Source organism: Bombus flavifrons, chromosome 16 (assembly GCF_040668555.2).
Source record: "Bombus flavifrons isolate JBK064 chromosome 16, iyBomFlav1_principal, whole genome shotgun sequence".
Taxonomy (NCBI): domain Eukaryota; kingdom Metazoa; phylum Arthropoda; class Insecta; order Hymenoptera; family Apidae; genus Bombus; species Bombus flavifrons.
The window spans coordinates 3767992-3791316 of record NC_138457.1 but is presented as its reverse complement, the minus strand read 5'-3'; the positions used below and the strand labels follow the sequence as shown (position 1 = coordinate 3791316).

General features: G+C 29.7%; 2 protein-coding genes across 2 annotated transcripts; both read right to left on the bottom strand.

Moving 5' to 3' along the window:
* Positions 1-99: 99 nt before the first annotated feature.
* On the bottom strand, positions 100-16358 carry LOC138187962 (monocarboxylate transporter 12). Its single transcript, XM_069129268.1, has 7 exons — positions 16217-16358; positions 14534-14774; positions 3245-3501; positions 2716-2842; positions 1960-2139; positions 1645-1808; positions 100-1426 (listed from the first exon to the last, which is right to left on the bottom strand). The coding sequence occupies exons 3-7, from the start codon at positions 3456-3458 to the stop codon at positions 393-395; spliced, it is 1719 nt and encodes a 572-aa protein (XP_068985369.1). The 5' UTR covers positions 3459-3501; positions 14534-14774; positions 16217-16358; the 3' UTR covers positions 100-392.
* Positions 16359-19435: 3077 nt separating this feature from the next.
* Ras64B (ras-like protein 2) lies at positions 19436-22659 on the bottom strand. Its single transcript, XM_069129334.1, has 4 exons — positions 22210-22659; positions 20610-20697; positions 20108-20319; positions 19436-20020 (listed from the first exon to the last, which is right to left on the bottom strand). The coding sequence occupies exons 1-4, from the start codon at positions 22312-22314 to the stop codon at positions 19826-19828; spliced, it is 600 nt and encodes a 199-aa protein (XP_068985435.1). The 5' UTR covers positions 22315-22659; the 3' UTR covers positions 19436-19825.
* Positions 22660-23325: the final 666 nt, after the last annotated feature.

Genomic DNA, 23325 nt, shown 5'->3' with positions numbered 1-23325 from the left:
TTTTTCACTATGTATCATTAATTGTTATTTAATGATAATAGAATTATGCATAATAATTCAACTATTTTATTTTCTAAATATTCTTTTCTTATTATAAAATAAAACTAAACTCACTGATAATTAAACTATAAGTTACTAAGTATATCAATATACACAAATAAAATTAGATCAGTATCAGTATTCAGAATGATAATAATATTAATGATGTATTACTATAGATCTGTGGATAAAAAGACTAACTTGCGACTTTAAATGATTAAAAATGAAAAATTTTCTAAAAAAAACTGTATGGTTTAAATGGCAGTTATAATGCTGTTATTAACAAGTCTATAATACCTTATCATTTTTAAACTTGTGCAATATTCATTATAGAAACTAGTAATTATGAAATATTATACAACTTGTAAAGATTTTTTGTTGCTCCTCTTTATAAGAGGTACAGCTGCCCATAATGCAGTGCCAAGAATAAGTATAATACCAAATGCTAGAAATATGGGTTTATATGATCCTATTGTTTCAAATATAACGCCACATATAGGTGGACCAATTAATTGAAGAACTCCATTAACAAATAAAGATATTCCGTATGACGAGCTAAGTTTTTCTGTGCCAAGCATATCTGCTAAAATTACTGTTGTGATACCAATGTACATGCCTGAAGACAATCCAAACAATGCACAAAAGAAAGAAAGCATTGTATAACTTGTTGCCATAGGTAATAATGCCAAAGCTATTCCACTAGTACCTAGACCACCAACGAAATAATAATACTTTGGCACAAAGTCGATATCTGATAATGAAGCACCACTGATTCGTCCAACTAAATCAAGAGCAGAAACAATTGATAAAAGTAATGCTGAGGAATTCTTATCAAATCCTTGTGAAATAGCATATGAAGGCAGTAAGATCATAAAATTGGTATTGCTGATAGCTGAGGTAGAGTTTGAAATGAGAATTACTAAATAAATTGGATCTCTAAGTACACTCAAGTCAAAGAATTGTCGTTTATTTTTTACTTCAACCTTAGTCAACGATGTTCCAGATATTGATTTTTCTGACAATTCTCCTAGTTCTCTTTTCGAACTTTCAAACAACTTCTCGTCTCTGTTCTTACTCAACGATGTGTTATTCAACTCTAGCTTTTCATTTTTTAATTTATTGGAAGTTACAAGAACTTCAGAAGTATTACTTTCTCTTCGTAAAGAATCCACGTTTTGACAATTTACAGTATCTTCTTTCTCTTTGTTCAAACTAGGACCTTTTTCGGAAGTAATTTTTTTCTTTGCTTCATCGCCTTTATCCTCATTTTTATCTTCCAAACAAGGATTTACTTTAGAGTTATTCATTATACTTTCAGTTCCAGAACTTTCTTCTTTCTTTGATCTTGTATTGCTGCATGATGTTTCATTCTCAATTGTGCTGGATGCTTTGAAAAGATCCAAAATTTAATTTAATTTTACAACTCATCTCAAAAAATTATCTTTTCAATGTCATAAAAATATTCAAATTTAAAATATTTCAAATGTGCACATTATATGTACAATATAATATATATTGTCAAATACCCACCCAGTTTTCATAGTTCTGATTCATTTAGATTATTATGTTCCTTAGCAGTGTATCAATTAATCAATACTAAGTTACCTGTTGGTTTTTTTTTATGGGGGACTGGTTCATCTATGGTTAATCCTTGATTATCAATTCCTCCTTCTACTGGTACCATGATCATGTGTTGTTCAACAGGATGGTATAGTAAACCACATACCAATGTATTTAATGTGAGTGCACCCATGATTAATACTGCACCTCTAAAAATGTAATGAAAATGTAACGCTTTTAAATTTCTGAAAATATGCATTTTAACTATTTTAACTATAGTGATATTTAATCATATTTGATTAGATTTTTTTAAGTGACATAAATTATACACATGCTATTCAATATATAAAGATACATTACCTATATCCAAAACAGTCAAGAAGATACTGTAGAAAAGGTGGTAACACGATAGTTCCAATTGCACTACCAGAGATGCACAAGCCATTTGCGAAACCTCGAAGCCTTTCAAAATATGAAGTTACAATATACACTGTTGGTGGAAATGTTAGTCCAGCACCAATTCCAACCATCAAGCCATAGCTGTATTCATAAATTATAAAATTATAAAATTATTAGCTCTCTTTTTTTTCTAGATATCTAATTTTACTATTACAATAAATTGTAGTGATAATGAACAAATTTTTGAATGATAAAGGAAACATTTTTTTTGTTTAATAAATAATCTGTCCGATCACCTTTATTTTTTGGTAATAAAGTTTTAGAAAAGATTGTAGGCGCCTGTAAATGAGCAATCTGTCACACACGTTATTCACTTAAAAGTGTATAAGAAGTGAGTAAATTCTTTTAAAAAATTTTAATAAACAAATTGATTATTTCTTAAATTTTCTTATAAATGCTTTACAAAAATTTTTCTACTATTACACCAAAATACATGTGTAGTAAGTATGTATTTGGGATGCATTCATTTAAAAAATTACATTGATGTACAGTGGGTTGCTATTCACTAGGCGTTCGTAATCTTTACTTTCGAAGTTTCCTTACTAGAAATTTAAGCGAGAGTGAATATTTATCTATTAAACAAAAAATGTTGTTTTCATAATTTTTTTATTTTATCAAAATAAAAATGTCAAGGTTCTTAAGATGATTTTATTATACCTAACGTATAAATAGGAAACTGAATTAGCAAAGTAACTCAGCATCATCCCGCTAGCTGCAAACGCGCCGCCGATGATGGTCACTGTTTTGTAGGAGTACCTAGTTGATAAAATGCTGGATAGTGGACCTATAAGATATCATTTATTTTATCTAATCTTAATATTGTATTGAAAGAGCAAAGTTTGATTTTAAATAGTAAAACTATGATGTGTCATGTATATCTGAGAATTTACTTGAAAGTTTATTTTATTTACAAATATCTATAGGTTAGAAAAAAAAGCAGTGACTTTCCTTCATAAGTCTAAAAAAATTTACGTTAAATTTCAACAAATTATTCATTGAAAGTTTTTAAAAATGTGGAAGGACGGTGTTTAACAGTAACGTAATAATCTAATTTAATATATAGCATAAACAATCATTATATAGTTTATTAATTTTAGTAGCTGTAACAGCAATATGAGATGAGACATCTTATTACTTCTCAATTAATTTGCAATGAGAAAATATATGAATGTAAAAATTGGCTTACCTAAAGAGTTGTATAAAAAGTAGCATAAAGCTGGCATCCATGAGGCGGCGGTAGAAGTGGATTTGAAAACGTGAAGAAATTCGACGAAGAGGACACCAAACGATTTCACGGTACCCGGAATAAGGAGGTTCACGACAAGAGCTGAAGAAAGGACGACCCATCCCCATCCTCCATCCGGCGGGACTAATTTCGTTTTTACACTCTTCGTCGTCATGTTAGCGTGGAGAACGTGGTGAAAAGCACTCAATTAGATTGATCTGTAATTATACGAAACATGACATTAGATAGTTACAGATATAAAGTATATTAAACAATGGTCCTTGTATAAATGGTCCAGACCTGATCAATTAAGCGGGTAAAGGTAGCGCTCTCTTATTGGAGTTAAGAATAGTAGCGCGCCCTATTTTACCGACAGCGATAATTCGACATTTTTAAATTATCAACGAAAAATGTATTTCAAAAATGACGCAACTCAAGCAAGCTTTTCAGGAAAAGTGAAAAATTATTTGAAAGATTTTAGAATTAATAAACATAGCTGTTAAGTAATCAATAGAATACAGAAAAATAATATAATTTTCTAGATAATATTCAGTAAATATAGAGCTCTGCGTAATGAGAAAATTCTATTTTATAATCGGAATCCATTACTATTACAATAGTCCACGTGATTCAAATGCCTGTCAACAATAACTAGGAAGTCTTCTGGTCAAAATTGTCCATTGTTCTCAATGTTCCTTTAATATCCAGCCTAAAGGATAAAACTACAGTACTTCAATTACTATAAAACAGAAAATACCAAACGCTTAAGATAGTAATTTAGTTTTTCTCCTTGTGTCGTAAAACTAATAACATGCTTAACACGTTCAATTGTCCCATACATCATACGTAACGCAAGCTGTCCGTTTTCTGCGATATTGAATAAATTTCTTGAAATAATTGGTACGAATGTAATACTTCACATAAAAAATGAGCTATGTATACTAAACTAATAATATATGAATATCATAAATATAACCATATTAAAATTTCTATCTTCATTGTATTTCTTACATCCGTTAACAAATAATTAAATAATTGATGTTTTAAATTGTGTTTCACAAAGTATATACGTATTCTATCTTATGAAGATAAAAGTAGTTAATGTGAAATGTACCATTTACCATAATACACCATGAAATTTCAGAATATAAGTATAAACAAAATTTCTACGTTCTGGTATGTAGGACAAGGCTGAAGTATGAAGTGAACGTGATATAGCTATGTTTCTCTAGGAAAACAAAACATATCGCGTTATTTCTTGTATTATTGATATACGTACATATATTAGTACTATACTCTCTTCCATCTTCCAAGTTATTTTATTTGCAAATGGAATATGGTGATAGGTTCATGTAATTATTTATAATTTTTCATGAAATTAGTCATACTAAACGGTAGCAAAAATAGTTTATACGTAATGCCATAATTACACGACACATATCCACAGACCCATATGCAATTGAATGGAATAGTCACGTGGCGACGCGCACGCATCTGCGTACGCGTCTGCGCATGCGCACTAAAAAAAGAGAATGACAGATTTTACTCGAACTTTTCAAACAAATTTCGCATTGTGCAATTGCATTTGTCATACGAACGCATACTATCCTAATTACATAACTTATTTTATCTTTCGTAAGTCACGTAAGGAATATTCCGATAGATCTTTTCAGCTAATTTTTTCCATTTCGCGAAAATTTTATGAAATGAATATTTAACAATTATACTATGTGTAATTTATATAGTAGATTGTTATTTGAATTTATATTAAGATAATTCAATAAACGACATTGATGTGCCTCCTGTACCAAATACAATAGCTTATAGGTATACTGTAGGTATCTATATATTAGTTAATTGGTGTGGTATTTCTGAACTAATAACCAGGTGTGCAATAAATGAGCCATTAGATTGTAAATACAGTTACTGGTTATTTTCAATTATTGTACCAATTATCCCCAATTATAGTATAGTGTACATTGTAGTTCTATACAAACTACTATCCATTAATATTATCACACAAAGATTAATTCAGTTGAAACGTTTTGCTGATTTGTCTTGTAAATAGCAGGCATATTTATTGTAAGTAATATGATAAACGAAGCTTTCAAAGAATTAATTAATTCGAGGAAGTTAGAATTATCTTTGAAATTTATTATAATCTGATTAGGAAAAATATTCGTGATAAATATTGTTTCTGTTGAAGGATATAATTTGTGTATTCAACGAAGAACTTGGTAGAATTCTGTAAATTTTGTCAGTAACAAAAAAAGAATATTAAAAAAAGGAAGAAAACATGAGGAACTTTTGACCAGTTTCTGTAACATAATTTCACAACTAAAATTAAAAAATTCAATTTTTAAATTAGATTGATAATTTAACTTTTATGCTTTCATAGATATAAATTTATTGTAGAACATTCGACATTCATTATATGCAGTTATACAAATTATTACACAGATAACATCGATAATTTCATAGAACACAGTTTCGAGATCATATCACTATATGATAAACGTATTACTATTAAAAATAAAGCAATCTTATGGTATTAGAAAAATGATTTAAACAAGAAATATCACGTGAGTGTATTATGTCAGGTATTTTATTTTTGTAAAGGGGATTATCAACGTTGTCAAGTTTATGATATGTGCCCCATTTTTTACAGAATATTAGGTATTTTCCAAATTCAATAACAATTACTTTTATCTGCGGTAATGATTTTTAACCCTAACAATTAAAATGAAGTAAGATAAGATTTATAACACCTTAGAAATTTTGATTTTTACAGTAACTGGATTCCATTAGTAAAATAGAAAGTACATCTTCTGAAGTATTGCACCCATTGTCGTGAATATACTTAATGATTACCTATTTTGATATTATGATGTAACTATTTTGATATTCCTATCAGATACCTATTTCATTATGTTTTACGCGTCGTTATTTAACTATATTCTATTAACAGTTTCAGGAATCCGATTTAAACTTTGCATTATTTAATTCCATTCAAATTCCTTCAATGAGATCTAGACGAAAGAATTGTGTAGGTTCAAACATATATTCATTAATTCAATATTCTCTTTTAAAATTCTTGCAAATTGTTTTCACAAGTCTTTGTCCTGTATTCTGGATCATCGTCTTATACGATCTAATTAATTTATCGATTAATTATTTGCCTAACAATCTAGAACAATTGTCGTGTTCTATATAAGTTTAGCAAGTGTCCTAATATTTACGAACCGGTTAACGAAGTATTATACATATCTTAATACATACTTTTTTAAATGCACATTTATAACATATTCCCCATTTCGCCACAATAGTTAATTTAGATATTAGAGATTTTCTAACATACTATGCATAGTTTCAGAATCTAGTGTTACTTTAGATTGATCCGTTGGCGATGTCGCATGCAGAATGCCTTACGCACTTGCCTGTCCGGAATAAATGCAATTTTCATTAGAACACGCGTTCAATGAAACTGTAAGGTAAACGTGCTCCGGTTACAATTGATGATTACGTGAAGTAAACAACAAAGACACGATTTCTATATTTACGTGCAACGAACGCACAACGGCCTAATAAAAATAGATGAACTTTGATGCAATCGTGACGAATACAGCACTCGAACCCGTAACAAATATAAATTTATTCCATGCCATTTCAAATAACCGTATACCACTATATTTAAATTGCATTAGAATATTCAAAGTGGATAAATTCAATGTAAGGAATATAGCCATTCGTGAAAATTTTCGAGCATCCTACAAAACGCCTGCGTTTCTTGAAACAAGAAATTTGAAATTTTTTAAAACATAAATCCATTCTTTTCCCTTTTTTTTTAAAGATAAAATGCTTGAGAATTTCCATCACAACGACAGCCACGTCATACATCCCTGAAGGCCCCTATACACGTTGAAACATGTTGCGATGCATGCATCGATACTTAGGATTCACGATACATGTTACAATTTACGTAATTCGGTATCGGCAAATCGGCATCAGAAACAACTTGTATCGATTATGCGAGGAATTAGAATCCCGGTCTTAGTCGGTGAGCAAGGCTCAATTGGAGCGCAGGTTTCAACTTACAGAGGGTGGCACCGATACCGAATATAATTTGCAGTAGATTTTCATCATTGTATTTTGTTTTTCGATCCTTAGGCGAACTTCATTCAATAGATGTTGAAAAGCAGAATCATCCGTATGCAAATAATTTTTATAATTATTCGGTTCGTTCGTTTTCAATTCCTACAATAAAACGCTAAAACGATTCAGAAAATTTGTTCCTCTTGATTAACTATCTTCCTGCCCAGTTCTGTTCAATCTACAATTTTCGCTCTTTATGATCAACCTCCTATTATCGATAATAATACCGCAGTTGGAAAATAATCGGGCATTTTGAAACACTTGTTTCAACGTTATCATACCATAAACTGAAACTGATGCAGATTTCCAGGTGTCGATGTAATACGACACGTTTCAACGCTTATACAAGGCCTTTAAATACACAGTAAGTTAACGGCAAGTTATCGAACAAACATATTTTCGTCGAGACGTTTTAACATGTTAAATGCAGGAAGTTAGTAGGGAAATTCGATGAGAACAAATTTCTGTCCAAAATCTGCGCTGACGAAAACCAAATAAAATATATATTTGAATCCGTACGTGACGGCATTCAAATAATAATTGGTCACCTTTTCCGCGCGTGAGAAATGGTTTTCAGTGGCAACACGAGACTTTAATTACCACGAAGCAATTGACGCTTCGCTAAACGTACTTGAACGTGTTAAAATTGCGCGTCAATGGAGCAAGCGTAGAGATGTCCTAATAAATACTTTTTCAATATTTGCGTTTTTATCCTGTCTCGCTCGTCACGCGTCATGTCATCGATTTCGTCAAAGAAAAAAAGAAGAGAAAGAAAGAAAAAAAGAAAATCCCATTAATTATTGCTGTAATAACGTGACACAATGTGTATTCTATTGGAAATTCTAGTTGGAAAAACACGGAAACGGAGTCGAAAAAGTCTTCGAATTTTTACCAAAATGAACCCGGGTGAAGACGATGGTATTTATAGATATCCGTATTGAGCAATATCAGCACAAGTACGGTATAACCTGCAAGACTTGTTTTTGCATAAAGAGCCATAAGCTGTAAGAGGTGCAAAGTCGAGATATTTAAGAAGTTCTTTACATTCTTAGAGGTCTGTTTCAGCGTCACTTAACGTCGGTCATTTTAGAATCGTCGTATTGCTCGAGGCATTGCCGCTAACTTTAACTACAGTGGTATTTCCTCCTCTAACGTTATTTGACCTTTATGAAAACGATTCAAGAACCTCGTGTAACGAGACAAATAAATAAAAGCTTACGCTACTCAGACAATCTTATTGCCACCGTTTTCTTTCTCACGTTTTTCCACGAATAGTACCATTTTTCCTCGGCTAATTTATCGATATTAATAGCACAACCAACAGCTAACATTTATTTATTTTATTATTATTATTATTCTTGCGTTAGGATTTCGCCCATTGCAAGCTTCGATAATAAACGAGTTACAAATATATGTAAATAAATAAGTAATAATATTACCAAAGTATATGAGTATAAGATATATGTATAAGTAAGAATCTTACTTTGGTATAGTGATGATGATACTATCTGCGTGAATCTTATTCCTATTCTTATTACTACCAATTAATAATAACACATTGCCTTAAATGAAGATATGGTATCTTAATACTCGAGGCAAATTGCACTAATTCTCATTGCTATCTATACGAAACAGTACAGTCTTCATAGATGCCCTTCAGCGTTCGCTTTCATAATTTGCCTAGTGTTTTTATTTATGTATGTTTCTGGTCTAAATTAACTATATATTGAGCAGTCTTTAAGGTTATGTTCGACCGATTCTGACTTTTTCCTGTCACATATTTGGCATAGAGCCAAATACCTTCATCTATATAATATTATGGTACTTCGTTTATTCTGCTGATTTTCAATTGTTTTCTTCTTGTTGTATTAGAATCTAGGATTTTTTTGAATTATTAACAGCTAATTTATTGATATCTATGCTAGAATTAATATAAATATAATAAATTCATGTTTCTAAATTTGCATTCCAAAGTACATATCCCTAGATAAATTAATCAATTGAAAATTTATATTCTACGAATTTTGTGAATTTGCAGAAAATTCGATCTTTCGTAGAATATTTTTGTATAATACGACCTTGGAAAATATTATGGTATCTATTTCGTATGTTAAAGTAATTATGTAAAACCTTGACGCGGTATAACCGTTATAAGGAACCGAGACTATTTCGTCTAGAATTTATGAAACGGTATATTATAGTAAAACAAAATTTCAATAACAATAATGGTACTGAGAACAACGAAAAAGTGATGTTAAATTGTAAATAACTTTACGATAAAAGTGGCATCGTATGTCGATTTGAATATAAACGTCAATTCCATATGCATTAATGTCAAACGTGAAACAGAAAAAAATGGCAATGAATGGTACTTACAAATGTTAATAAATAGCGAGAAAAATGTTACTACAGAAATGGCAATAAATGGTAAAAAATTGATAACAAAAGGAAGAAATATTGCTGTAAAGGAGTGACAATAAATGCTACAGACATTGATGGCAAATCGAAAAAGTATTACAATAAAAAAGATGTTGCAATAACAAATTGTACTAAATAATAAAAAAATAATTTATGTTACGGGAAATGATATAAAATAATAAAAAGTGGTATGGTATGATATTTACACAAATCCTTTTTTTCTCAAACACAGATAAAGTATTATAGGTCGAATAAAAGAATGTTTTATATTCTGATTATAATAATGTGCATTTCACTTTTGATATTTTATATATTTTTAGCATTTGGGCATCTCCTTGTTTATATTTGTTTATATTTTATATTGTTCGTATATAGCATATTCATGTATAGTTTATATTGTTCATATATAGTATGTTCATGTATAGCTTATATTGTTCATATTTTTGCACACTTATAGCCGTCGTGAATGCATAAGAATATTCCAGTCTAATAATAAAAATAGCTCTACTCACTAAAACAACCGGGGAATCATTAGTATGAATCGTTTTATAGCATCAATCAGGTAAACAGAAATAAAGAAGTACTATAGTGGCTAGTTAAATTGACTTGTTATTCCTCTGATACTGTAATAAATATCAACTTTAAGACAGGCATTAAGAAAAAATAAAAGACACAGGTAATGGGTATAAAAGCCAAAGTGACATGAAAAACGATCCCTTAATTAGTTTAAGCAATGTGGTAAAAAAAATAAAGAGGCAATCACTTGTTTGAAAATCACAAATCAATGAAATATTGCAATAACAAAAATGACACTAAATGATAACAAAACTATATAAATACAGTAATAATAGATTTGATACCAAAAATTGTATTAGATAATAAAAAAAATGGTACCTAGTAAAATACCTATATTGCAATCATAGGAAATGACGCCTTAATACTCAAGAAAAGAATATGGCAATTCTGAGAAATGGTATCAAGCAATTAAAAAAAATATATTACATTGATTGAGCAGAAACAATGATTTATTGCCACAACAAAAATGGCAATGAATGGAAAAACAACACCGAATAGAAGATGGAAGTACGGGAATAGCAAAGGTGGTACTGAATGGCAAGAAAAAACTTCCTTGACAATACTTTGGCGCAATAAACAAATAATAGAAATTGATGAATTAAAAATGTGATGTTAATAGAAAATATTCTCGTGGAAATTATATTCTCATTATTTTTGTAATTGTATAATTTCTAATTCTTTTACAAGGAAAACCAAAGGATCATAAACGGTTGAATAATGGGAAAAGGAAATAATAAATGTTTATTATATACTTTCCAATTTCCTCACGATAAAAGTTAATGAATTAAAAATATGTATGTTTTAGTAGGAGAAAACCTTATAAAAACATTGCAATTTTTGTAATTGTATACTTTTTTATCCTCCTCTAACAAAAGAATGAAAAACACTGTTGCAGAACTATCAAGGGATTCTGTATTAATGACTATGATTTGCTTCGAAAAAAACCTTCGTAACATCATGAGCTATGCCGAAGATAGTCGTCGATTAAATTGCTTCTATAAACAGTAAAATTCGAAAATCCTTTCCCGCTAAAAATAATCTCTTCCACGAAATGTTATTCCACAATAGTAGTCTTCGTTACTTGTTACAGTCGAGAATTAATGGAAATTTTCGTTATAACTAAACATGAAAATATAATAATGTTAACAATTTATGATAATAGAAATTCTGATGACGCATCTTTTCCTCGCGCGGATACGTGTCGCGTCCTGCTGAAAAAAATCATTTCTGCGCGAGGAAAATTTTAATGCAAATTGTTGGCTGACTTGAGTTATTGGATGATTATAATAACAAGTACTGTGTGTGACTAATAAGTTACACGTAAAATCTCCTTGTTTATTCATACCGCATAAATGTTTGGAACGAAGTGAGCGATATTTTCCTAATACGATTATTACCAAATAAATGTTATCAAATTATAGAAATAGCGTTGCAATACTAATTGTAATACTATTATAACATCGATATTAACTACAATTTAACTATATTACTTATGATATTTTTATTTCTTGATTTCTCACTAAGAAATATTTTAAATATATGAGAATATCGTTATTTCTGAATATTATTCTAGAAAATGATTTAGACATCACTTTCGCGTAAAAATATCGATGCTGGCGAGAAAGCCGGCCAATCAATCATTTGCGAGAAAACAATATCGACTGCGACACAGTATCTTACCGTGAAATCTCAAATAACGTGTTCGCTTAATTACATAATTTGTTTGATAGTTTCTTTTTTTCTTGGAAGCTAAATTACAATTCTTGCATTTTTCTTTTGTAGAAATAATTAATAGGCAAATTATCGACTTTTCACAATCTTTACTGATTTATTAACTTTTACCGTGAGAAGACTAAAGACTGTAATTTACTATTTCAATCGTTTAAATTGGTCACTTCTTCGATTTTCATTTGCAAAGATTAAAAATTATACAATTACAAAAGTTGTAACATTTTTACGAGAATCTTCTTTCACTAAAGACATATTTTCGATTTATTAATTTTTATCATAAATAACCCGAAATTACAAAATATAATATTAAGTTAAATTACAAAGTACAAATTTATCATTTCATTTTTTATTTCCTTCAAGCACAATTGAAAGTTGCAAAATTTTTACAATTTGTGAAAAGTACGAATGTAAATTGATAAAAATAAAAGTTGTAATTTGTAGTAATTCGATTGGAAATCTAAGATATGTAAAAATACTATCATTAGTCAAAGATTTAATCAATTTAAAATGGCTTTGTGCACATCCAGTCGTTCTTCGAATAATTGACGATCCCACTTTTTATACTTCAACTGTATAATTTCAAGCAATCGTAATTACATATATGCTGACAAACAGCTCGTACGAGATTTTTAACTGAGTTCTTTCGAACAAGATTAGTTTCACGTGCAGCTGTAGTAGATTGTAGAATTCACGTTACGTGCAGCCAAAGAAAAGTGAGTACTCGGGTCTCAATGACTTACATCTCTCGCACGCTATAGCCAGGACCCGGAGCAAATTTTATTGGAAATAAAACTGAAAGATAACAATTTCAACTAACGAAACATAATTCAGTCGATTTATGATTTTTTCAAAATATAACTGTATTTCATGATATATCGAAATCAAATTAATTATTCTCTCAAACAATTTTTATTACCTTAATTAGTGAATTTTTTAAAGCAAAATAACTGATAAACGCGAAGTTTTAAATAAGAATAGAGGATACTTTCAAACAACGAATCATAATTAATAAACTAATTCGTTATTTCAACAAGTAATTTTATTTTAGATCTAACAAATTAAAATTAATATTGAAACGGTGCAACGTATAAAGGTAGAGTTTTTAATGCTATATTTTGCATCTATCTCAGTCATAAACAATAAAACCCAATTATTTTAGAACGTAACAGCATTTGCTCTCAGAATTGTTCTCCTTTCAATTAGTCTTGGATATTAATTGCACTAGCCTGTGTATAGGCGCGAGGAAATTTGTATTTTTAATTCTCTTGGCATAATAGAATCAGATATTGTTACTTGGAAACTTGTATTCCATTTTATTCAAATAAAAACAAAATAAAGATTTATTTCACTTTTGCTAGTAAAATAATGAAATAATTTAAACGAAGATAATTCTTCGATTCAAACAAACTAACCTATAATTATTTCAAAGTAACTTTGTGCCAGATAAAACGATCTTGAAATATTTAGCATACCTGTGTACGTATAACAATGGCCGTGCACCATTTTCAATATTTTCAAAACACAACACGTAATTCAAGAAAAGCAAAAATGTCACGTATCGACATTCATCACAGAATCGTAACTTTGTCGAGCCGTTCAAAATTTTATGTGCCTAGCGAGATGATTTAAAACGTAACAATATTTACACGATCGGGAAAACGCAGCGAAACCTGAAAAGCAGGATTTTACGTATTTTTTTACGTGTAACATTCGTTTCACGTAAGTTTGACACGAATAATTGCCAATCTATGCCAATGGCCAATCTATTTCCATTCACTTAAACAAATTAAATTCGCTTAAAGATTAAAACACGATCGAAAGTACATAATGTTATCATCATGAGTAATGGTTATCGTGCGGAAATTTTGTTAAATTATACAAGGTATTGCATACTATAGTTATTAATCGAACTTTTCAAATAGTAACAAATATGAAATACTATATTAATGAAATTTTGAGAATTATAGAAATTATTAAATATCGACGAAATTTTTGAGTCGTAAAAAAATATCAAATACTATCGCTTTTAACAAAATTCCTAAAATCGTGAAATATACTAAATACTATCCTTATCAATTATCGTTGTTACCAGTCAGTTATATAAAATATCTAAAATTAAAAAAAAAATACCAAGTTCTATTATTCTGAAACTTCTTAAAATCGTACAAAAGAAATTATTAAATTAAACACATTATTTAAGTTAGATAAGAAATATGAATGACGGATGATAGACGTTTCCTACGTTAACAAACTATCCGAAACTGTCAAGCGATCAAATGTCAACCGCGTGGAAAAAATCGATTCGCGATTTAACGATTTCGCGAAGGCGGTGTCGAGATTATAGTCACATCCGAAAGATAAACGTGCACTGACCTGTAGAGGTTCCGCGACCTGTGCAAACGGTGGTCGGTCCACAACGCTCGGTGACACTAGTTTTCTTGTTTAGGCAGAGAAGGGCAGCCCGGCCGGAGGAATCTTCACGGGACGTTCACTATCATCGTGAGTCTTGAACTAGACTGTGCACAGGCACTGAAGAACTCGTTCCTTTCCCTCTTCCTTTTCTTTCAGTCCAGCTCAAGCTGGAGGCGGAGGGACACCCGAAGGTTGCCCTCGACTTTAACCAAACCAAAATGGTTAGCATATCGCAGCATCATAAATCGAAACGTCTTCATTCGTGCCACAGCTTTCAACCACCGAACTAATAGATCACCGTCGGTGTCCTCCGTAAAATCTGTACATCAGCCACTGACAACCGTTTAGCAATAGAATATCTCATTTCTCTATCTCGATACAATGTTTCATATACTGTGTCTTACTAAAGCATTTCAACGTTTCTATAAACATTTTTATCAATATACGTATATAATATCTTGTTTCATAAAGATTTCATTAGAATTCATTTGATATTTATTGCAAGCATACACTTCACAGAGATTATTTAAGTATTTGAATAATCAATTATTATATTAGTTAGAGCATCTTTAACATTAATTATATGCTTAAAACTATTTATGCTGAAACGAATATTTTTCTAAATGTGTATTTGCAATAATTGTATTCTAATATTTACCTTTATACGTATTTATTTTAAGAGTGATTCCATATTTTATCAATATACAATGGTTCACGGAAGTATTTGAACGTTATAGAAACTGTGTGTATAATACAAAACACTGAAATCTCGTTAGCACTGTAATGAGACATGACGATGATTATATTGGTCTTTGAAACCAATCTGAAGATAGTTACAACATAGTTACTGCAAACGTATGTTTAATTCGAGACTAGTATAGATCATGATTAATCATCTTAAACATATAATACGTAAATAGTCGACTCTCGTTACAATGCTAATCGAATTTCAAAGTGTTTCATTTTTATGTAACATGCATAATATATACATAAATACTTCGTGAGCTATTGTATGTACAATCGATAGTATCGAACAAAACGAAGATCTATTGAAAACGATCGTATCTGTGACATAAAAAGAACGAGAAACTACATTATACATTATTCAAAGTGTAACACGCGAAAACAACGTTTTTACATTGATACGTACGTTTATATAATGCCTAGAGGAAAGCAGATGGTGGTGAATGGATGCACGTTTCTCTTTGCGCATGATAACGTTTTACTATTTTAGATGTATTATACGGAACAATTTCTATCAAAAGTACTGAGGATTTAAATGAAATTTAGAAATAGAAAGAAAGACTTTGTATCGAATAACTGGTTTAAACACTAAATATGAACAATAACGATTTGCATTGCTTATATAAATACATACATTTGCTTATATAAATGTAGAGATTTTATATAGACGCGCGACTAGTGAAACTCGGTAAAACTCGTACATTTTCATAGGAATCGGTCGCGTTTCCATTACATCACAATTTGCTTACTGCTGCGACGTTACACACAAACATACGCGTATCGCGTGCGTATCGTAAGCCTAGGTACGGATCCTGAAACGCGATTATCGCGAAATTCTCTCGAGGTTGCAACCACGATCTTGATATTATCTTTATCAAAAAATATTCACCGATTACGTACGATAATTTCGATCAAATGTGTATTTCGATCATGCTGCGGTCTCGTGGCGGGAGATAGAGCAGGTTTACTTAGCGGTTTGGTGCTAGATGCACTTGATCGTATAGCCAGTAAACCATGCGAAATACACGGGTAAAAGTTACACAGGGTGGGAGATTCCTCCTTCCAGACCCTGTACGCACCACCGGTTCTCACCTTTATTCGAACCAACACCGAGCCAAGCTTGACCACCATACGTTATAGCCAATATATTATTCCAGTGGGCCAAGCTAAGATATCGGGGAGATTCTTTCTTCTCTCTGCTCTCTCCCCCTACTGTACAGATGTGGTTGCTTTTGTACATCTTCTTTCTACCAACGAACGTTCTTTCAGTCCGTTTTTACTGGTCATCTCCTTCTGCTCGGTCGGTATTGCTCCTTTTTTTCCCTCTCGCTCTCCCTTCTTTACCCTCCTCCTTAATCGTTATCCTGCAGGTTGCTTATCACTTTTTATTTGAAAATGCGCGCTGCTATTTTTAACCTGGGCATTCTTCTTCCTCGCAATCTTGTTTCTTCCCAGCTCGTCTCTCTTCTTACCAAGAAGTCCCGACGCTGTTCTCTTCTCTTTGGGCAAATAAAAATGTATTGCCGAGATCCTTGTGTATAAATCTTTCTTTTCATTTTATACAGTAGTTACAAAAAGTATTTGCATATCTTTTTAAATTTATCAATTAATTAATTAGGTACAAGTAGATTACATTTTGTATTACTTAGAGGTACGTTTCATGTGACAGCGAAAATTTGATGATTATGAAAATTGAATGAACATTCTGATAAAAAAATGATTCATTGGAAAATAAGGTTATTTGCTCATTTTTTTCTTGTTTCTTTCTTTGTAGTCATTGTACTTCGTTTTATTTTTACTTCTTAATAACGATACGGTACTATAATAATTTTTACGGACCATAAAAAAATGTTGTTTGACTTAAATACCGCAAATATCGTTTTTTGCAAGATATTACATACAATGATTCACAAAAATATATGAACACTTATCGTAAAAATCTTTTATGTATGTATGCGTAACATGTAACTTTATATAATATTTTGAGATTTCATTAACACTGTATTGAGTTATATTGATCAAATTTGAGCCATCTTAAACAAATAATAAATCATAAAGATGGACCCAGTGAATGTTAGAGCTTATTAATATAATGGATAATTGATTACATACGTTTGTGATTTGTGCAATTCGTACGAAATATATATACTTAAACTAAACGTTTTGTAATCTTTTCACATTTTTTTCAGATGCTATCGATATAATCATGACAGTTGAGTCTCATTACAGTATTGATGAAATTTCAAAATGTTTTATAAAAAATTTCTTTCATGAGCTACTGTTTTAATGTTATCGTGTAAAACAAAATTGTTTACATAATTATTACAATAATTGCCAGGTTTTTTTCTTGTCTGTATATATTTCCCGTTGTACGCTATCCATAGACGTACATTGACGTGTGAGAAACTTATTAGCGTCTAAACGTAAAATCTGTTTTCGCTTCAGGTGTTTTTTGTAAAATGAAAGTTGTACACGTAACGTCATTTAACGAAACAGAATAAAAATAAATGTATTCTATGTAGCGCCGTTCATTCATGTGAGTGTGTAATGAGATGCGAAAAGAAATTAAAAATTCCTAATAACAGTTATATTTATTGCTGATGTTAGTGTAGCTGGAAGTAATTGAGCGGATTCAATATTAGCCTGGTCTGGTTAAGAATAGCCACGATGGGAATCCCGTTTGACCACCTTGCGTGCCAGTTGCTTACTGACTAAATTAGGGTGAATGTTCCGTTGTGTAAAACTTATCGTTATTATTTCTTTTATCAAATAACAATATTAAATTGTCCGATTTTATTGTATTGATAATAGAGCTGTATTAATAACGTGAACGTGAAATATAACCTAATCGAGTAATAAAATTGCAATCTATAAATATATGGTACATATATGCAATTGTTTAATTTCCTTTTTCTCTATATATCTAACTTTTTGCATATTTTCTGTATAAAAATTGTTTTTAAGGTAAAATATTCTTGCAAAAATAATAATTCTGGGAACGCTATTATTATCAGAGAAGGTTAAGGAATAAAAGTCCTGTAAAAACTCGCTCGAATGTCATCGAAGTTGATATCAATTGACTAATAAATAATTTATTTTTTAATTGTATTTGTACCCTTAAAAAGAAATTATTTGAATGCTAATATATTTTATATTTATCATATAATCAATTCATAATAATAATAGTAGATTTATAAAATGATTAATGAAATTTATTATTTACGACATTCAACTGTAGATATCCAACAAATTATAATTACTTAGTTTATAACGTTTTTATTCATTTTTTGTTACAATTTCGTTGTAAGAATAAATACAATTATCTATTTTCGTATTACTATTTATTAGATGTTAATGAACACATACTAAACTTATATATCAGTTACGTGTAAAAGTTTGTTACAAATACATTACAATTTACAAAAATAAATATAATTTTTGTATTTTATATTAGCCTTGGAATTTTTATATTTGTATAAAATAATTAACTTTGATATATTATTACAATATAGTGATTAATGGCATATGAATATATTTTAATCATACATGTATTTAATATAAAAAAATATAGATATATTGAGTACACACTTAATAATCATAAGAGCAAGCACGAAATTGTTTATAATAACTTAATTTCTATTATTTTAAGTGTAAAAACAATTTTTTACATAACACTAGAAAAATTATGGCAAAAATAAACATAAAATATTATTGTATATAAATAAACAAGTTCGATTAATTTAACGAACTGTTTAATGAACACATCAAAATATCATAAACTTTCTTAAACTTTACTTGCTGCAATCATGATAGAAAAATTAAATAACTATAAAATAACTAAAATTGTGTTAAATCAAAGAAATTATTAAAAATTTCACATTAGAGTTGTTATTGGTCTCACTCTTTGTTAGAATCTTACTACACTATATTAAATGATAATTAATATATATAATAAATATATACATGCATATTTACAAATAAATATTTTAAATAATATTATAATTTGTTTTGAAAACCGTCATATAAATTCAATATATAGGGATATATGTGATCCATGATAGTATTAAATATATTAATATATTTAATATAAAACTTACATTGCTACTAATATACTTCTAATAAAATACGTCAAGTTATTTTTATTTCTTATACAATTAAAATTACACGATTTGTGAACTTTGTTATTACACTACACATTTCATAAATACCATTGTATTAATTCGTTTTAGAAGTGAGTACAAAGTATTTGTAGCATACTCAAAAATATTATATTTGTTTAAAGCACTCTTTGATTCAAGTTGAGTGTATAAATTTCAAGTTAAAGTAATCTAAGTGTTATTTTCAAAAGCACTTCAACAATCCCTTGTTTCAGATTTCAAATTCCTATTTCAACTTAATTATGGATAATAATCCTTATGATTTGATTGATTCCACAATTTCGATTTTGATTCAACCCTTTTGTACCATTTTATTAGTACAAAAATAAGTTGATTAAGAACACATTAGGCATTACAACATACAACATTTCTTTTTGTTTTTTTTATAGTTTAATTCAAGTGGTGGTCTTTCAGATAACTGAAACTTTCTAACAATTCTTACTAATTCGTGAAAGGCTTGGTCAACATTCATTCTTAATTTTGCACTACATTCAATATATGGAATTTTCAATCGACGAGCTCTATTTTGTGCCTCTTCAACTTGAACCTATGCATGTAAAACAGTGAATATTAACATATTAATATATTAATATAATGTTCTTTATATTAAATTCTTTATATTTTATTTACTTACAACTCTATGATAATCCAAATCAGCTTTGTTGCCAACCATAAGCATAGGAAATTCTTCTCTATCCTTTACTCTAAGTATCTGCCTATGGAATTTTAATATTTCATCAAAAGATGAAAGCTCAGTTATCGAAAATACAAGTAGAAATCCTTCGCCACTTCTCATATACTGTTCTCGCATTGCACTAAACTCTTCTTGACCTGCTGTATCTAATACTAAAATTACATAAATATTACTAGTTTTATTATTCAAAACATTCTACAATATATATGTAGTATTGTTTTTAATGTTTATAAACTGACCATTCTAACTTTTTCATAAAATATTCATTCTAAAATTGAATAAATAAGGAATTATACTCTTACAATAACAAACCCATGATTCATTATGGAACTGCATGAAAATTAATATAAAATAAGTTATAGAAGATATTACAATTATATTATACAAATAAATATGAAACGATAATTAATATATAGCGTCTCACTGTTATCAGTTTACTCACTATCGAGTTTCGCAGGTATATCGTCGATAACGCACTGTTTGGTATAAGAATCTTCGATTGTCGGATCATAATCGGTTACAAAATAGCTCTGAAAAATATTAATGAAATTAGTACAAAATAATAATCAAAACCTCATTATAAATAATAATAAAAAATTATCCTGCAAGTAAATCTATCGTATAAAATAATTCATTGTGACTATAAAGAATATAACTTAAAAAATTATAATTTATACAAATTTAAATATATAATATCTTAAATTATTACTTTAAAGCACGTACAAAACAATCTTTGTTGCGTATTACTATATATGTATATCAAAATAATATATTATGCGAGTATTATAATATTACGTGGCTATATCAACAATCTTATCCCCAGTTATATATGACATAATCGATGATAAAAGTAGGCTTGTTCCTTTTTTTAGTATCCAGTGCAAGCGTAATTACGAAAATATTCATAAGCGAAATATAACAGCCCAATTGTTTACCTCGACATATCAACATTATTTATGAAATATTTCCAATATAATTTATTATAATTCATTATTCGCTTCATTATTCCTTTATTTGAATTGATCGCGAATGACGTAGGACGTAGGACGCATGAAAACGAATTCGATTGACAAATCTAATATGCACAATGTACACAAATAAATGTCATAAATACAGGGTGTTACGGTAATTATGATACATAGAAATTTCCGAATTTCATTTTTCCGGAAACGCAGTGTCCTATGAAAAAATTTTATTCTAAAATTTTATTTTCGACTTATTTTCATACGTAAAATAACCTCCTGTCAATTATTTGCTCTTGTCCAGTCCGGTATTGGTCAAGTTTAAGTATAATTGGCAAACTTCTAAACTCTCTTTTCTCGAAAACGAAATGTCATATGGAAAACTTTTATTGTATATTTTCGACTTATTTTTTCACATAGAATCGCCATTTTGTCGATGACTACTGCGACACCCTGTATATACGCCATATATACCATTTATACATACATGTACGAAAGTATCGAAAGTGTTTGAAAATTTATTTTATGAATATATCATGTGCATTAGAACTGTAATGAGACTATTGTGGTTATAATAGTTACATTTGAAACCAATCCGAAAATGTATATAGAAGTTCTAAAGCATTTATTGCAAGTATACACTTATCGTTGGTGAAAAATTAGAATACAGCATGGATGTAGTCTTATGCATACAATTAGTGCTAAAACTTGTCTCACTAAATATTGTAACTTATTAATGTATTGAGTAACTGATTTTGAATTGAGTAATTAATACTTTGACAATATTTACGAAGTATATATTCCCAATAAGTATTAATGTAACTTTTATATACATTTTCAAATCCGTTTCAAATTTTATCAATATAATCACGATAATCGCGTCTCGTTGCAGTGTTGAGATTTCAAAATATTTTGTATAACATATACATGCAAAGTTTCTAGGAGTAATCCGTTACTTTCGTGAGCCACTGTATGTATGATAGAGTACACAAGCACAAACGATACGCACGGATACATATACGTCTATACGTACACCCACGTACGTATTTGCTACACCTATTGGCCATAAAAAGTACTCACTTGAATGAATTGTATCGTGATCGCAGATTTTCCGACGCCACCCGCGCCAACGACGACGAGCTTGTATGTCTGCGCATAGCTCTGTTTGTCACCGAGCTTCGACATTTTTCATATGATCGACGAGTTGTGGAAATTTCAGAGGAATACTGGACACATATTGAAAACAGCACGGCGAAACGTAGAAAAATACAAAATCGAGGCGCATTCACATGCAAGCACGTACTACTGCGTTCTTCTTAGTACGAGAAGAGCCCAGTATAGCAGATCCTGGACATTTCCTTACTAGTAGTGTATAGTCGAGAACTTAAACGTGACTAAACATCATAAGTCGCTCCTGCAAACGCGAATTTACTAAAAACTCGAGCTAACGAATGAAACGAGAGAGACACTAAAAAAAGTATCCCCCACCATGTGTATTTGTACTTACACATGCATACGTTATACCATATCGTGCTATTTCGATTGATTGCGCAGTCGCTATTACAATACCGCCCTCTTATGCGCTTATGCCTACCTGATGTTGTAAAGTAAACGATTTCAAAATCACTCGGTTTTTACGCGATATCGAATGCATGATAATCTCACTGTGCTACATTGTTTCTAGGAACAATCGACTTTTTTTCAATTGCTTAGCTCGAGATATAAGAAAAAATCTTTATCTGTAAAGAAATTTAATTTGTTCTCTTGATGTAATTTATTATTATCACAACAAAATATTTACCATCTTCTATTTAAAAATTTTACTAATTATTTTATATGAATCATAATTTATAAGATTTTGAATTAATAAAAAAAAATTACGCCACCGTTGTTCAATTTAATTCCTCCTTCATCCATAAACATTCTTTCTGTTGCACGTCTTGATACTTATTTTCATATGTTCGAAAAAAAAGTAATTCATAATCAACTAAAAAGTCATAATAAACAAAAAACATAAATCAAAATTATTCAATAGTACAATAATAAATGTATAATATCAAAATAATATATAATATTTTTCAATAATTGTAACATAAAAGACATACTAAAAGATATAATATTATATTGTAAAAGCATTAATATTAAATTGTTATTGTTAACCCAATTGTCAATCAATCCAATATAGACTTATACCAA

Coding starts and splice junctions, on each gene's coding strand:
- LOC138187962 (XM_069129268.1), bottom strand. CDS start 3,458: ATGACGACGAAGAGTGTAAAAACGAAATTAGTCCCGCCGGATGGAGGA. Junction 2,140..2,715: donor GTTTCCTATTTATACGTTAG/GTATAATAAAAT, acceptor TTATGAATACAG/CTATGGCTTGATGGTTGGAA. Junction 1,809..1,959: donor CTTGACTGTTTTGGATATAG/GTAATGTATCTT, acceptor TTACATTTTTAG/AGGTGCAGTATTAATCATGG.
- Ras64B (XM_069129334.1), bottom strand. CDS start 22,314: ATGTCGAAGCTCGGTGACAAACAGAGCTATGCGCAGACATACAAGCTC. Junction 20,320..20,609: donor TATACCTGCGAAACTCGATA/GTGAGTAAACTG, acceptor ATGTAATTTTAG/TATTAGATACAGCAGGTCAA. Junction 20,021..20,107: donor ATTTGGATTATCATAGAGTT/GTAAGTAAATAA, acceptor TTACATGCATAG/GTTCAAGTTGAAGAGGCACA.